At 36.9% G+C, this 17,595-nt stretch overlaps 1 protein-coding gene across 5 annotated transcripts in view; it reads right to left on the reverse strand.

Moving 5' to 3' along the window:
- The window catches only part of USP16 (ubiquitin specific peptidase 16), a 25,584-nt gene continuing 7,989 nt past the window's right edge, over nucleotides 1–17,595 (reverse strand). For all 5 annotated transcript variants that reach the window (XM_039487083.1, XM_039487100.1, XM_039487109.1 and 2 more), the window contains exons 5-18: nucleotides 15,819–15,922; nucleotides 12,661–12,848; nucleotides 10,839–10,931; nucleotides 9,843–9,973; nucleotides 9,360–9,447; nucleotides 8,206–8,281; nucleotides 6,831–6,922; nucleotides 6,075–6,131; nucleotides 4,546–4,710; nucleotides 3,268–3,934; nucleotides 2,472–2,566; nucleotides 1,068–1,154; nucleotides 483–639; nucleotides 1–358 (exon numbers count right to left, since the gene is read on the reverse strand). In XM_039487083.1, the coding sequence (XP_039343017.1) occupies nucleotides 237–358; nucleotides 483–639; nucleotides 1,068–1,154; nucleotides 2,472–2,566; nucleotides 3,268–3,934; nucleotides 4,546–4,710; nucleotides 6,075–6,131; nucleotides 6,831–6,922; nucleotides 8,206–8,281; nucleotides 9,360–9,447; nucleotides 9,843–9,973; nucleotides 10,839–10,931; nucleotides 12,661–12,848; nucleotides 15,819–15,922 (2,122 nt within the window). In that variant the 3' untranslated portion in view covers nucleotides 1–236. The remainder of the gene's footprint in view (nucleotides 359–482; nucleotides 640–1,067; nucleotides 1,155–2,471; nucleotides 2,567–3,267; nucleotides 3,935–4,545; nucleotides 4,711–6,074; nucleotides 6,132–6,830; nucleotides 6,923–8,205; nucleotides 8,282–9,359; nucleotides 9,448–9,842; nucleotides 9,974–10,838; nucleotides 10,932–12,660; nucleotides 12,849–15,818; nucleotides 15,923–17,595) is intronic.

A 17,595-nucleotide genomic window follows, 5' to 3' on the forward strand; every position in this document is an offset into this window, starting at 1 on the left:
TTATGTTATGGAAAAAGACAAAATAGCTTTTTATTTAAAAGCAATGGAACTATTGGACAAGTATAAGTTAATATTTCATCTGTCAGTATTTCTAGGAAGCATGAGATTTCTGCAGTAGACAGTTTCAAGTCTAATTGAACATGATTTACAAGTCATTTTTCTCTGATTTAACATTTCTTTATTTTAAGATGTTTAAAAACCATAAAGTATTGTGTGAGGAACACATCCCAGGTTAATTACAGCAGTCGTTCGTAGAACAGGAGATAAGCTTGTGAGTTCAGCACTTTAGATACAGCTACAGGTTGCACATGGGTATCACTGATGTGAAACCACTGTCCCGCTGATTCAGTTTCTAAAGCTGTTAACAAAAATTAAAAAAAAATCTTAAAAGTAGTGCTGAGGCAGAAATGTCACAAGTTACTACCAGTTTAGAGAAATTCCATTTAAGAGTGGACTGTTGTGAAAATACTGGTGACGCTTACCTTGAGGAATTTCTCCCCGGAGGACAAGATCAGAAAGATGGTTTCTCAGAGTTCTCATCTTGACATAGGCAGTGTAGTGTCCAGACCTCATTGTGCCACTATGTTCAACCACCCCATATAGAGAGTACAATACTCTTCTATTCCCTTCAGCAACGTTCTGTGAAGTGACAATTTTGTTATAGTGCCAGTGTAGTACAGATACTGAGATTCAACCTAGCTGAAATGTCAGCCTTTCAGACCAGTGTGTTTTGATTCCATTGTTCTGTAGTGAGTCAGCTCTGATTCCACTTGTCAGCGTAGAAGCAATGCGTTAATGACTATGAATATGACCAATGTTTAAAATTTGAAGTACACTACAGCAGAGCTCTAACGTACGAGCTCAACTGTACTTATATATAGTCTATCATATATTGCCATATGATGGGGTCAGTGAAGTTTTGGGATATGGTATGGGGAGATTCTGATTAATGGCTGACTGTTTTGAGAACATACCAAAACAGTTTTCAAAAACAAGCAAACACCTCTTGCTGTAAGGGTTGACGGGTCCAACTATTTGAAAAATAATTAAAGGATTTTTTTACTTGCCTTGCATTTAATTGCACAGAAAGGAGCCAAATCTATCACTTCTGGAAACTTTATGTGTTTGTTAACTTTACGTAGATTGAATCCTGCCTAGAAATAAGAAAGATAGAAATGAAGAAACACAAACAGGACCTTAAATCACGACATATATAAACAGGTGATAGAAGTCTGTTCTGAAAAGGTTACAAGTTTAGTTATTTTAAAAAATTCCAACAAGACTTCAAAGATTCATTTAGAACACAACCAATCTTTGGATGGAAAACAAAGTTGGGGGGTAGGGAAGAGGAAAGAGACTATTACTTCCAACAGTCATGCTTTTCAGTTCTTTATGGCCATGTTCCAAATTTCCTCTTGTCTATGGTTTCTCTACACATTTCTCTGGAGCATAGGGCTACATGGCTGTTGAATTTACAGATTTAGCCTGTGTTGGCATTAATGACAATAGCAGTACAGTTCTAAGAAGAGTATACTTGTAGGAACCTCTAATCCATTGCTAAAGACAGTGCAGAAAGGCTGACTATGCTACATTCTCCAGCCTGGTTTTAAAAGTCTCAAGTGATGAGCCTTCTATCACTTCCCTTCAAATGCTATTCTACAGCTCAATAGGTACTAATGTTGAACATCAAGAAAAGCTTCCCCAGCTTCCTTCCTTTAATTTAATCACAAATATATCCCTCTGGATCATTTTACACAATTCTGCTCTCTCCCTGGAGTTTCAGCTACTTAGACAGTTATAGCCTTACTTGATTGTTTGGCCATGGTGCATTATGTAATTATTAATTTTAAACTTTTAAGTCAATCCTTTCTGATATTCATTTCCCTCTTCTCATTTCTCTCTAGTTTATCGCTGTTTTTCCGATATTGAAGAGCCTCAAACTGAAAGCCATAATCTAGGTACAGAGGGACTATAACCTCTGTAGTTAATATGATGCTCTGTATATTCACACCCTTTCAAAATACATGAACACATTGCAAGCTTGTATCTAATTTACTGCCCACCACCAGCACTTAGAAGTCTTTTAGCTGTACTGCTTTCTATTTATGTATTTCTTAGAGCGGATTTCTGTTGCAGATCATCCTTCTCCATATTTAGTAAGTTTGTTTTTCAGCAGGAGTCAATTTATTTTGTCTATATTTCTTAATTCTACATTTCTGGTAGTTAAATTGTTTTAATAAATATCTCTTTGCTAGAAGAACTCAAAAATTCTAAGAACTATTACAGAAAGCAAGAGTAACAGGAATAAGTGCATCAGGAATATTTCTCACATTACCTATATATTACTTCTAAAGTTGTAGAAAGAATAGTAGTTAATGCAACAAGATTATATGGAAGTTAAGATCCATTAACTTCCATGGCTTATTACTATATACAATTTTAAAATACAAGAGTTAACCAGTTAATAATACCTGTTGAAATCTCTTTAAGTGAAGTGTTAAAATTGGAGGAGCAAGAGAAATCAACATTTGCTTTTTGGCATTAGTGTAAACATGCTTCTTCTCACCTAAAGGAAAGAGAGCACCATTGGTTAGATAGTCAAGAATAATGCAATAATAACGTGTAAAATTTTTCTAATATGAAAGTGAGTAAAATCACGTACTAGGACTGGAAACAATGTATTTAATCCATCATTATAGTATGTTTAAGACACTGATGATTTCCCTTCAAAATTATAAATGTTTACAAGCTGCCATCTTCATGATGGTCCTCGTTCAAGAGACTAACTAGCGTATATCACATTACCACATCATCTGCTTGAACAGGGTGAGTTCTAACACTCATTTCTAGGACTTCTACAGAATTACATGCTGAATGGTGCTTTTATTAGTCTGCTGGGCAAATTTCTGCATGTTCTCCTCCTATGGCTCATGTGCTATAGTAAATTTTAAAAGTTTAACATTTAAAGAGTTTAAAAAAAATGCTTCATGTTCCATCCTACTATAGAGCCAGACCGTGAGCCCCCTTGCTCTATACTGGTGGTAACTTACAAGTAGTTCCGTTGAAGACAATAGGGCTACTCATGAGTAAGTGCCCACTAATAGGAGTAAGGGGTTCAGTCTGGCCGTTAAATACTGGGTATCAATAGATACAAGAGAAACTACCCATGCAAACCTGTTTAAAAACAAGCAAAGAAATTAAAGATAGCAGATATGGACAGATTAAGAGTTGGTTTTCTAGTTTGTACGTAAAACTTAATTGGCATACTTTTTCCACTAGTCTTTGGTCCATAATGTCTTTGTGTACATACATCACAGAGCAATTTATTGATCTCACTGAGTTTCTCATTACGAGTGAACTGATATAAACAATGAAGGATTGAACCTTCTTCTACGTTTAGGTCTTCCCTGTTTGCAAGAGTACAAAATGCTGTTTCTGGGTCCTCATTCACCACCTCATATGTCTTTAACTCAGCCATATGAAGGTCATCCAAGATATCCATATCAGAGTCAGTAACAACTTCTAAGTGTAATTTTTCTAAGTTAGTAGCAAGTTCCTCCTCTTCCCCATGATAATCTTCTTTAACAGATAGATTGTCAAGTACACTAATACACTCAGTAGTAGAAACTAAGCCTTTCATAGCAATATCCATATTGGTTTCATTATCTTCATATTCTTGTTCTGGACTTTTTATACTTTCATGGGCACTATGTACATCTGAACTATTCTCTTGATCATTTAAATCTTCCTGATTTAAGCGAAGTTCTTCACACTGACTGGAAGATTCCTCCTCTTTTTTCAGGTCAGTGACTTCAGAGTTTATTTCTCCCTTTGTTTCTTTATCTTCCTTCACATTTTCTTCAGATTGTTCCATAGAACATACACTGGTTATCTGAAGCACCTTTCCTTGAATTTTTTGCTGCCGACGCTGGTTCTACAAATAAAAATATGCAGTGTACTGTACAAGATTGTATAAAAGCAAAGAAAAAATTGCTGTATTTTTATCTGCTATGCACCATTTATTCTGGAAATACCTTATTACTTCAAGCAACGGGAGTTGCCATTTAAAGAGGGAATGATCTAATTTAGCGATCATAACAATCAGAGGGCATCAACTCAAAATGATTATGGCCAGTATCACTCTCACTCAACTTCTCAGATGCAGTCCTCCCACACTTCCAATTAGAATACCCATCCTGCAATCCAAATCTGAATTTCTTTTATGTCCCCAAAATGTTTTTTCTTGACTATATTCCTCCAGAACCGTCTAAGTGCTTCTCTTGCAGTCACTGACAAGAGAAAAGCCTTCTGGTGTATGTTAATGCTGTTGTATTTATTTTCTTTTGCCTGCTTTCCTAATGCAACTTCACAACAGGTAAAGTAAGATAACTGTTCCTGTAAGCTTTGCACTTGAGTGGGGAGAAATTGTTAGTTGTCCCCTTGCAAATGATCATACTACACAAAGTGGACTAAACAAAAAGTCTAGCATTTTATCTTATGCCCAGGGTGAAATTGCTTAATGTTTATTTTTGCATCATAACCAACCTTGGCTTGCTTCTTGGCCTGCTTCTTTGCTTTCTTCTGCAGGTGCTTACTTGCACCAGGATTATCACCCCTTTCCTTCATATAACTGTCATTGTCTTCATCCTCTTCATCCTCCTTTTCCTTCATCTTTTTAACATTTTTCTCATTTAAGCTTTTCTTAACACTCTAAAAATCAAAACAGATTTGATCAAACAACAAACGCGGTGCCACCATCATAGTTTCAAGGACAAAAGACTTCAGATTAAAGATTTAATTTAATATCAGTTATGGGTTTTTTTTCAAAACATCATAACAAAAACAATATTCCCCCTCAACCCCCCCCAAAAAAATTGCAGAGAGACTGGCATATTACTAAGAATTTTAAAATTAAGCTGCTGACTTTTTAGGTATTGTAACAAAACATTCCCACTCTCTCACACACTCTCACACTGATTCCGCTGCTCTTACTCTTACTGGGTAGTACGTTACTCCACAAGCAACCCCACTGAAATCTATGCTTGCAGAGTACAATACTACTCATTGTGACTCAGGATGGCAGAACCAAGCCATAAACATTTAAAGATGGAACTTAACATTCAGGTTTACTGATATTAATCTCACTGAATCCACAGAAGATACTCTAAACTATCTAAAATATTTAGTAACTTCAATAAATAGGTAGTAAGTGTTTGCAGGATCAGGCGCTCTATTTGCTTCTATTAATATGAAAAAAAAGGCCAGTCAATGCAGGAACATTTTATCCAAACATCCTTTGGATGAAATGTGTTTTTAAAGTTTCTTCCCTTAGTGTTGTGGGTTTTTTTTTTGTTTGTTTTTTTTAAGTGTAGTACTACTTACATATGTTTTGAAGATGAAAGGAGATATAATGTGTGTGCTGATGGCAAAAATGAAACAGACAGATATAAATCTAAAACAGTTAAACTATTTTTAGATCGATCAGTTAAGTAAGTGCTCTAACCATATGTCTCTTCACCTTGAGAGTATATGATAAGGCTCTGAGTATCAATATTAGATAGGAAGCCTCCATTACTGTCCCCAGTGCAGTAAATAGACAGGAACTTAATATTTGAAGAGCCATCTAATTTGCCTCAGGAAAGTCTGGCTATTGACACATTAATATCATGAGATCTATTTAAATTTTAGACTCATAATACTTACCTGAGATAACATTCTTTACAAGTCAGCCAGCCTTTCAGTTTAGCAGATTTTTTCTGACCAAGGCACTAACTAATGACAGGAAGATTAGCAGACATGGCTGTAAAATCACCAATGCCCTGCCTTACAGTAGCATTTCCAACCATCAGATAATTTTCAAAGAGGGCTTGTGTAGCCACAACCTGTAGAACTTACTTTAAGGAAATGCATTGTTATTCTCTATCATTTTATTGAGCAACTTTATTAGGTAAGATTATTGAAGATATTCACCTTTTGAAATTACGTACTTTAAAAATTTCCTCTCTAAGATCCAGCTAACAGAACTGCACACCAAAACGAATATATATTAAAAAAAAAATACCTCTGATTCTTACCTGATCATCTAACACAGGCAGTGACAAATCAAGGAAAGACTCATGGACCAAGGACACCTTAAGCAAACAGATTTTACTTAATATAATTAGAGAAACTTTGTTTTTATTAGTTAGAAGTTTAAACACAAATTAGAAGCTAGCACTCCGCTGTGGATGTAATGGGGCAGGGGAGAACGGCTCACCATTTCTTGAACTCTAGTCCTTTATTAACACGCCTACCTATGGACTTAAGCTCTTAACTTTAGGCACTTTTTTTTTTTTTTTTTTTTTAAAGTCCTGGCTTACAATTTTTTGAATTTAGCATCTTTGCCATTTGTTTCCCTTCTCTTTTGCCTGTTTCCGGGATAGCACCCAATGCACGCTCTTTCTTGCACATACAAATTATGACTGTTTATATTTATATTTACAAAACAGGAACCCATGAACCAAAACCAACATCCCTACTAAATCTCGTAACTCAGGATCCCGGCAATTTTTCAGAATTAAGAGAAGCATCCACGCAATCCTCTCCAAGCATTCAGTTCTCATCCCCGCATCAAGTCCCGGGAGAACAGATGAGATTTGCAGCACAGGTGAACAGATATTTCTATCAAATTTTACCTTTTGAGAAACTTGCAGCTCCCGCCGCCTAGTTTCCTTCATTTAATAAACTCCTATCTCATACATCTTCTTTCTACGTATATTACTACTTGTTTCTTCTGTGCACAAGTCTTATACACAGTGTTTTAAACTATACCAAGCAGACCGTCTACATACCGTTCTGCATTCCTCACACATGATTGTACTAGATAATTCTCCACCAAAGATTCTGTCCACAAAGGTTGGTACTGCCTTTTTCTTTTCATACTCTGAAAATCAGAGAATTCATTCAAATATATGTCATAAACAATAACTTCACCTGTACATTAGTGACTGTTTTGATTTGACGTTAAGCTGTGTGTAAACAGGGAGATTGCAGTGTAAAGTCTATGGTTTGCATTTGTTGTGCTTTGTGTTTGTTTTCCTAGAGAAAAAAAACAAGCTTCACAGATTTTGGAGGATAGGGGGAGGGGGAAACACGGTGGCACAAAGGTAGAGAGAAAGAGAGAAGGATAGAGGCTGTTAGAAAAATAGTTTTAAATTGTTTAAATTAAATAAGCATCTTTATAAAATTTCTCAGCTGCATCTCTTTCCCGCCCTACCTTCTCACAATTCATACAGCACAAGGTTTAAAAAGTTTTTTTCAAGGTTTTTAAATAATCTAGGAATCATCTCAAGTCAAACTGCAATCCTAACAAATTCAAATTAAAAACAAAGTGGAGCCAGTCAGCACTTATTTGGGGAACTAAGAAGGAAATCCTAGGTGGTTGGGATTTTGAATTGGGTAAATGATACTTCACCTCCTTCTCCTTGCTAGTGTTTATTGTTGCCATGCTCAAAAATATACACCACAGTGGTAGCAGACTTTCATTGGGAGGGTTAGATATGCCCAGCTGTAATCAATTTAAGTACTTTGAGATTTCAGTTTGTTATATAGTGTCTGATCATCCAGAGATCATGTAATGCATAATGAAGCTAGGGTCAAATCTTGCTTATTTTACCCATGATAGTGCTCCTACTGAAGTCAGTGGGCCCTTTGAATGAATAGCATAAGCATAATTTTTAGGCCTGATACTCTAGAGCAGTGGTTCTCAAAGCCAGTCTGCTGCTTGTTCAGGGAAAGCCCCTGGCGGGCCGGGCCGATTTGTTTACCTGCCGCACCTGCAGGTTCGGCCAATCGCAGCTATGACTGGCCGCAGTTCACCGCTCCAGGCAAATGGGGGCTGTGGGAAGCAGCGTGGGCCGAGGAATGTGCTGGCCGCCCTTCCCTCAGCCCCCATTGGCCTGGCGCGGCAAACCGCAGCCAGTGGAAGCCGCGATCGGCCGAACCTGCGGATGTGGCAGTTAAACAAACCATCCCGGCCTGCCAGGGGCTTTCCCTGAATAATTGGCAGACTGGTTTCAAGAACCACTGCTCTAGACAATATGTTAATTTACAAAATGTGTGTTAAAGCATGCAATTAAATTACATTTGAAAATATTTAAAAAAATGCATGAGTAATGCATTGTCCAGGTTTCAATTATCAAAAATAATTTTAAACTGTTATTTTACCTTTAATTTTCTTTTTTAGCTCTTCATTTTTTTGGTCAGAGTCATTCAATGCTTTAAATATTCCAACACTTACTCGCTGAAAGTTAGAATAAATAAATATTCCATCATAAGACTTTACAAAACATTGTTTCCTAAATGCGTGTTCAGTTAAGCATTTCAGTTGGATAGAATTCCATCTTCACCAATTAAAAAGAATTAAGCTTAATAAACTATAACCCCCATACTAGGAAAGTAACAAGACTGTCTGCACTCTGCAGAAACATGAAATATTCCCCACATTTGGGCTTTTTTAAAGCCATTTCCAGGTGTTTTGGTTAATATATTTAGTAGGAAGTCCAAGGAATAAACAGTCTCCCAAGTAAGCCCTGATGCAAACAAACCATAAATCCTCCGCAAGGATCCCTCACCCTACTAAAACAAATATTTTGTTTTATAAAACTCTACTACACACCTACTACTACAACCACACACCTTCCAAACCAATTGCTTTTCAAGGTGCTTCTACAGCAATATGAGGCCAGCAACTTATTAATATTTACAGGGACGTCAGACACCTATTTCAAGTTCTTGTTATGTTCATATTAGCCCATTGCTTTCAACATGGGCAGAACTGGGCCCACTGTTTAGTACTCTTGATTCTATTAGTACACCATCAACAAAAGACAGAAAATAACCCAAGATTCACCAGAGTGCACCCCTCCAGGACCACCGTTTTATCTAGAGAACAATATTCATTGACTTGTTTTCCCCTCTAAGCATTCACAGCTATGGCCAAGTCCAAGTACAAGCAGCTGGACTCCCTTCCTCTATCACAGCAGACTGCAGATGGTAGCCTAAATAGCCTCCTTTTATGGATGACTGTTTGAGAAGAGAGAGGATAAAGAAATCCTCTAACTAGCCCTCCTCAAAAATCCTAACACTGATCACACAATCATGCAAATGACAATGTGGACAAGTCAGTTCAGTATTAATTGGGATGAGGTCTAAAAATTCTTTGCAGACCTAACGAAAAGGACTAAAACTTGAAACTGTTACAATACACCTAACAATAATAAAAGACATTAAGAATAAGGTTTACTCTAACAAAGCACTAATATCAGTATACTTAGACAAACACCCACATTGTTATATACTACAATGAAATAAGAACTTACTTGGATCTCTTCTGCCCTCATCCCATCCAGTAAATAACGAAGCAATTCCTGGCTGTCTTGCTGCTGGTAACCTTTAAACCGTATTGCTCTGTTTAAACGGAATGATAATTATATAATATATATATATAAAATTAAAATGTGAATTATTTTCAACTTGTCCACAGAAGACAGAAACAAATCTCAAGTGTTGATGAAACAGATACCTGTAGGTATATGGGAACTTCTGAAAAATATGAAGCTGAGAGGGTAGAAAGTCTCATTTTATATGCTTCTTTCATTTAACTTTAACTCATTTCTATTTTGGTCTACACCATGTCTTTGAAAAGTTTATAGATACCATCTGAACTTCTGCTGGCACATGCACAATGAGAGACAAATGAAAACATTTTTTGTTAATTGTAAAAACTGCCCTACTACTATATAATCCAATGTTAACAATATTCTTTCAGTCCTTATTACAATGCATTATGTGCAGATACTCACTTTTTACAAACCTGAGCAAAGAGTTCTTTAGGAGTGACAGTTCCCTTTTTTGTCTCTTGCATCTCTGAAAGGAACTGGCACATAGCTAATGTAAGCGGCCCAGGCTGCTCAAGTTTTATCGCCAGAGGTTCCTTTTTAAGCAACAAAAACAAAAATCAAGTTTTGTTTTGCATTCTTAATTCAGTCAGAGCTATGGATTCATTTGAAATTAGCTCAATATTAGAAAAACTGAACACTTGTTTTAACTTCCTGAAATATGATCCATTATAACACAACATTTAGTAAAAACCTAATTCTCTGTTTTTCTAAATGAAACGATAGGGAATAAGTTTACTTAAGGCAGAAATGGTTAGAGAACATTTCCTCATTACACAGTATCCTTAGACTCAGCACACTAAGGATAATTTATTGTTTAATTTCAATCTGAATGTTCTATTTTTCTCTTTTTTTTTTAAATGGCACCATTTTTGTGTTTATTCCTGCTTTACAATGCACAAAATAACCCAAACATACCCTCAAGTTAATGAAATGTACACTATCAAAGTTAAGTTTCCGGGGATTTCCTTAGCTTTCATTTTAATTTTTAAAAATGTATAAACTCCCGAGTCCCCAGGCTGAAAGAATAGCAGGATCACATCAAAGGGCAGCAATTATCCTTCCTTTCCTTTGCACATTTTAAAATTTGATTGAAAGTGGCGTCTGACCAGACCTCACCGATGCCAAAGTTACAAGAATAATTTTTTTAATGTGATAGGAATTTCATTGTAATGGAAATACTTCTATGAATTTACAATATTCAGAATATTAAATCTGCCACTTAACTGTACATCTTGGGTGAATTCCTGACTCCACTGAAGTCAATGGCAAAACTCCCATTGATTTTAACAGAGACAGGACTTAACGTTTTTCCTTAAAATTTCCTCAAAACCCCAAAAAACAACTGACTGTTTTTTTAATGCACCTAAAAAATTACTTTATAAACTGCAGCGTACATACTGTTGAAAATTCCGGTGGCTCAATGTTAACTGTTGTTCCAGGCATTTTAACCTCCTTCAACAGCTCTCTCAGAACTGGTGTCTGTGATAAATTCTGTAAGAGATCAAAAAATCAAATTAAAGTCTGGTAATTAGGAAAAATCAACTACTGATGCAATGAATGCAGTGTGTAATGTAGTGGTTACAACATTATTCTTCAACACCTAGAAGCTGAGTGCAAACTACCACATTGGATACAACTGTAGGAAGTTTGAGAAAGTGGGGTTATTTTGACTGAGAACTCTAAAGGTATTATAAGAATATTAATTAACGACTTCTTGTTTAAAACATTTAACATTTGAAAGAGTTAGCACCAATCATTTTCAGTTATTTCCTTAATCTCTGTACCCTGAGTTACAGTCTACAGTTCATATTATTATAGGCAAAACAGATGAGTCATTATAAAAGTGTAATAAATATAATACAGCAAACAGTTTGTACCACTCACTCACAAGTCTGCCTTTCCACTACCAACGTGTTTCTGCACATCTCATCCAAGATTTATCATCACGCATTTTAACTTCATATGGCCAAAACTCCCTGCCCAGCTCTCCACGTCCTTCCAGCACCATCATTCTGTTTGTCACTCAGGTGTGTAAAATGGGGGGCGTATCTGACTCCTGCCTTTCTCGCCTCTCACATCCAGACAGTATCCAAATCCTCCCACTTCATAACAGTTCCAAATGTGGGCTAGTGAGCAAGGTAGTATCGCTTACTGGCTAGAGCACTGGACTGGGACACAAGAGACCTGGGTTCTATTCCTCGCTGTCACTAGCCTGCTGAATGACCTTGGGTACGTCACTTTGCATCTGTGGCTCAGTTATAAAATGGGGATAATAATGCTTACTTCCCTCTGAAAGGCACTTTGAGATATGCTAATGAAAACCACTGTAGGAGAGCAGCTATGGATTAAGTTATTGTTACACTGCTAGAACCCTAGTTCAGGCCCTCATCTTCTATTACTACTGCTACCTCCTTTCTGACCTCACTGACACAAATTACACTCCCTCTGCCTCCCCCGCCAAGTCCATTCAAGAGGATGTTCTGGTCGCATCCCCACCTTTCTGCGTCCCTGTTTTGGCTTCCTATTCACCATTATCAAATTCAAGCTTCTCATTCTCACCATGAGGACCATTCACAATTCTGCACCTGTTCTCCTTTAGTTATCTGCTATTATTGTGTTGTTCCTCTCTCCCAAACACTACACATTACCAGCCTTGAATGCCAATTTGTCTGCTTCTCCCACAAATGACCACTTGCTTCCACGTGGAACAGGAATATCACCTTTCCCTCAAGACCTATTTCTGCTGGGCTGCCTACAGGTGATAGCTAGGTACTGTAGACATCAGGTATAGGAGAGTTAAGAAAAAGTAGTCTTATAATTTGAAAATCATGTTGCTCAATAGCTAACCTAAGTAACTATATGGTCTTAATAATAATTGGAGATATACCTATCTCCTAGAACTGGAAGGGACCTTGAAAGGTCATTTAGTCCAGCCCCCTGCCTTCACTAGCAGGACCAAGTACTGATTTTACCCCATTTACTTTCATTAACCATCACCCTCTGTTCCCCTCCCCGATCCTTTCATTTTTTACCTTCTACAACTGACTTGTTCTGTTTGGTCTCCAATTAGACTGCAAGTTCTTTAGGGCAGGGATCATGTCTGCATGCTTCTACAGCACCTACCACATTAGGCCCTGATCTATTTTAGGTCCTTTTGGGGCTACTACAATACAACATTAAAAATCTGAATCTGAAGTGGTTACAACAATATTTAGTGTACCTGCATAACAGCATTAAAGAAACATGTATTCCCCAAGTTACTAAGTCCTTTCACAGTCACTGCTGCATTGGTATTTGAAGAATTGTCTTCTTTGATCATGCCCTCCTTTTTTCCCTTCTCCTGCTCATTTTGGTTTTCTTTTTCTACTTTTTTATTTTCAAATTCTTTGTTTTCTTGATCTTTTGACACTGAAATACAAAAAAAGAAAAATGTTAGGTACCTGGGGTGAGTTGGAAACAGATAATATTTTGTAGCAGACCTGGAAAAATGCTCCACCTTTGAAGACAGCAATAGAAAATTACAAGGGTTAAATTTTAAACCCATGCCATTCAAGAGTCACATTTCAAATATAACATTTCAATGTTAGGTTTTGAGGTCACTTCTTGCACATCATAATTTAACAAGACTAAACTGTGCTGTTTAATATAATCATCAGTTGAATACTGTCATTTAGCAGACATATACCTTTAAAATTTAATGTGTGTTCGTGGCAATTCCATATCTGTGGAGTCAAAAGTCATTCTACCATAGCATTTTCTACAGCACCCACCATTATAGCATCTAAGATCATGCTGCACATGAAACGGCAGCTACAACCTACAAAGAAGTATGTGGAACAGAACTCTCCTGAAAGTAAGTGTTCTCATGCCACTTGCTTTTATAACCAAGAAAGATCTGTATCTTGAGGATCTTCTCCTGAAATTCATGTGCGTCACTGAAAGATGCTCCTAGGTAGTTTGAATAGGGAGTTCCTGGGGAAGTTGAGTACAAATCCCATCCAAAACACCTGCTAAATAGCTGCCACAGTCTTCTCTTGATGGGGCTCTCGCTGGCAAAACATTCAGATACAATATGACTGCATCGTCTTCTTCAGCGTAACAACAACCCTCACAATGACTCAGGTTCATGTTGAATGCAGTGGTCCCAGATTCCCTCCATGTTTCTCACTTTTGTACACCAAGTTAGAGCTCGTGAGCAAATTCCTGATTCCATTAAAGCCAATGGCAAAGCTCCCACTGACTTCAGCAGGATCAGGATTTGGCCTCACTATTCCAGACTAGTATGGAAACTGATAAAGTAATGGATATTATTTTCCTATTTGTAAATCAGGTTTCCAAGATTCCTTAAAAAATGTTGTGCCTTCTCATTCCTAGCTAAGATCAGTCACTTTAAGTTGGTTATGTTGGTTGAGCTGCTCAAATACATCTCTCTCGGATCATGTTAACTCTTATCCACTAATTGCAGTTTTCTTAACAAATGTTAGCCTTGTTTCTTAGCAATAATTTGTATGCATCAATAATCACAATTAAGGATGTCTGTCCCAGAAGTCAGTGAAGCTACCTGTCTGTTCCTCACCTATTGGAAAGATTATTTGACACATTTCACTGCCCAGCAAAGTGAAGAGAGGTGGAATTTAAATCTTAACTAGTGTGGACTAAGGCTATAAATGTAATTTGAAACAAAGCAACATTAATAGGAACACTTCAGTTATGGTTTCAGCCACATAGTTCAAAGGACAGATAAAAGATGGCCCAGGGAACACACTTCATTTCTGATCTGTAGGGACGACTTTTAGAGGTGAAAGTGCAGTTCAGTCATAGAGCCCACTGAATCCTCAGTTTTTCTGCTAAAACTGCCAGTTGTGATGATTTTTACAACTTGTCTGCTAGGAAATGGATTGACATTACTAATTCAGAGAAAGTTGTATTCATTTGTAATCACCTAGAAAAAACGGTTACTTACCTTATAGTACCTAGTTCTTAGAGATGCTGTCATCCCATTTTAGATGTGCATGCTCCTTGCACAAAATTAGAATAGCAATGCCTCTATGCCTCCCCATCCCTCAACCATGGACATAAAGGGCAAAGCAGCCACAACCATCTCTTAGTTTCCGTGCTAATTCAAAATCTCAGGTAAAGGGGACTCTGAAAAAATATGAATAGAGGTCTGGGATCCAGAAGCATGACATCTAGAAGAACCAGTTACTATAAGGCAAGTAATGGCTTTTTCTTTGAATAGGACTCGTGTGGATTCCACTCTAGGTGGCCGATAAGCAGTGCCCCATTCTGGAGTCCTAACTGCCAGTAACTAAACAGTGGCCTTCAAAATTTGGTGTATGATCTTGTGGCCAGGTCAAAGGTATAGTATTTAATACAGCAATGGGATTACTTTGTGTAGCTGCCCTGCAAACGTCAATGGGGATCCATGTAAAGCATGCAGCGAAGGGAGCCTGTGCTCTAGTAGAATGAGCTTTGGTATTTGGAGGAAGGGGTGTAGTAGCACGTGATAGGGTGAAATACACTAGGTAATCTATTTAGATATTCACTGGGAAGAAACGGCTTGCCCCTTAGAAGTGTTACTTATGGCAACAAAGACAGGGAGACTGTCCAAAGGGCTTTGGCCTATCAAGATAATATAGCAAGAACCTAGGACATCCAAGGTGTAAAGTTTCTTATCCCCTGGAGAAGAATAGGGATTTGGAAAGAAAACGGGGAGATTAATAGATTTCCACTTAAAATGGAAATCTGACAACTTTGGAAATAAATTTGGGATGAGCTCTCAACACCACCTTCTCTCTGTAGAATACTGCATAAGGAGGGTCAGCTTTGACTCTGTCTATTTAGATTAAGGTAATGGTGCAAAGTGCTGAGAAGTTAAATTTAAAAATAATAATAAAACTAAATAAAAAAGGGGGGGAAATTTGTTGGGAAATTCCCCTACCTAGAGAAAAATTGCAAGGAGGGGGAAATTCCACTAAGGGACAGGGTGCAGACACTCCTTGCTGCTATGGGCAATAAAAGAGAACTGACATAGTTGCAGCCCCCTTGCTCTTTATGACCTCAGGGAGGTCCCCCATGGGGACATGCACAGCACAGGCATGGATGCTACTCTTCACATAATCTCATCTCATGTGCATCTTGTGCCCCTACAGTGGAATCCACATGACACATACTCTTAGAATAACATTCTGATTCCATAAGGAAGTTTTTCTGTCCCCATATTTTCCTTTTGAAAAGATTTAGAAACATTAGGTGAAATCCTGACCCCCCTTTCCGAACATCTAAACCCCACAATTGATATTGTATTGTCTTGATTTACAGCAGTACCTGCTGGGCTCAAGGCGCTTTCAGTGTACTATATACCTTATAGGTACATACCTGTACTTGGTGTATCAACACAAGCTTGTTTTCTAACACAATCCACGAGTTGGCCCAATCGATTTGAACTATTATATGGGACTTCATTATCACACAAGTAGCACCTGTCTCCCAAAAAGAAGCCAAAAGAGTGCAATAAAAAAAAAAAGACTGAGTTAAAATTATATTTGTATGGCATCAAATCACAACATCTAGAGTTATTTCTGAACTACTCCATTATACACACCTGAAAATGCTATATTTTTATAACAATCTTCTTGAATCAGGAATTTAAAAAACTATTTTTGATACCAATTTACCTTCATTAAAGAAAAAGAGTGGCAGTGATATGGGAGGTGGGGATCGCGTAAACCCTAACTGTTGACTTTATGGACATCCTGCAGTCCTTACTCATGCAAAACTCAAATTCATTGAGAGTTCTGCCTGAATAAAAAAAATAAAGAATCAGGCCCCAAAGGAAATGATTACAAATATTAGTGGATACAGATATGAAAGTTGAAGTTTATTCTATCCAAACATTTTTTTGTTATATTTAGTTTGAATAAGACATGAACAAGTGTATTCTGCTTGTCCGTTAATGTATAGTTTTGTTTTATTTGCCTTTTTTATTGCTGATACAGTTGTGTTTTTATTTCTATGAGAACAAAAACCAAATAAGTGTACCACTAGATCACTGCACTGTGTTTCACATAATTTTACTGAGAAAAGCCACACTGGTAAATGGAAATATTCTATTTATCCACAGAGCAGATAGAGCATTGGGAGAACAATGCAATCTTCTCCACACTGTCCTGTCAACATATCCTAACTCTGACTCTGAGGAACCACCTGTCCTGTTACCTGGTATAGACTTGCACTAACATATGTAACCAAACAGAACTGCTTTGACATACTGAAACATCCTAAATGAGTATATATAAAGTACACTTATTCTTAAAGTGTTGGGCACAAATGCATTTAGCAGATTTCAGGATTACAAGAAAGTGTGGATTGACTCCCATTTTTGGGAGCAGAGGAAGTTTATAATGTAACTCTTTTTTCTAACCCACTAGAATCCCCAATACAAAGCATGGAAAGAACATCTATATATATCCAGTCTTTCATCCAACCTACTTAGGAATCTATTTTTTTTGTCAACTGTTTTGAAAACTTGGTAAAGTTTTGAACGGAGGAGAGTGATTGCAAAGTTCTTTTTATATTCTGTATAAGAGATTAATCTAAGATTTTAGCATCTCCTTTGTATATCAATCACATCAAGAGATTTGAAGATCTATTTTTGGCTTTTAGTTTTAACCATCCACTTTATAGTGAAATACTGTATTGCACCAATCAGTTTTAAATTCTTCATGAAGTCAGTTGTTTTTACACCAGAAAGCCTGATGTAATAAAAATCTTTATAAACTAGGTGCAATATTTCTATGTCATACAATGTAGACTATCTTTTAAAAGAAGGAAATTTACACACACAAAATATTTAACTTAGAGTTATTGTATAAATCACCTCAGCAACTTTATGTAAAAAGCACAATTACAGTATGACCATTAAAACCTTAATTTCTAACAAGACTGAAAGATTTAACATTTATCACTAATTACATTACGTAGCCTAAGATATACATACATTTGTAATGTTCAGACTGAAAGTGTGCGTCTTGAGTGACAGCATTAAGGTTGATGTGGAAATGTGAACATGAATTTTTCACATGTCAATACTATCATTAAGTGAATGTATTAAACGTTAACAATATTTACTAACTGGTCAGTGTCAGTCTTGTGG

This window comes from Mauremys reevesii, linkage group 1, assembly GCF_016161935.1.
Source record: "Mauremys reevesii isolate NIE-2019 linkage group 1, ASM1616193v1, whole genome shotgun sequence".
In the NCBI taxonomy this organism is placed as follows: domain Eukaryota; kingdom Metazoa; phylum Chordata; order Testudines; family Geoemydidae; genus Mauremys; species Mauremys reevesii.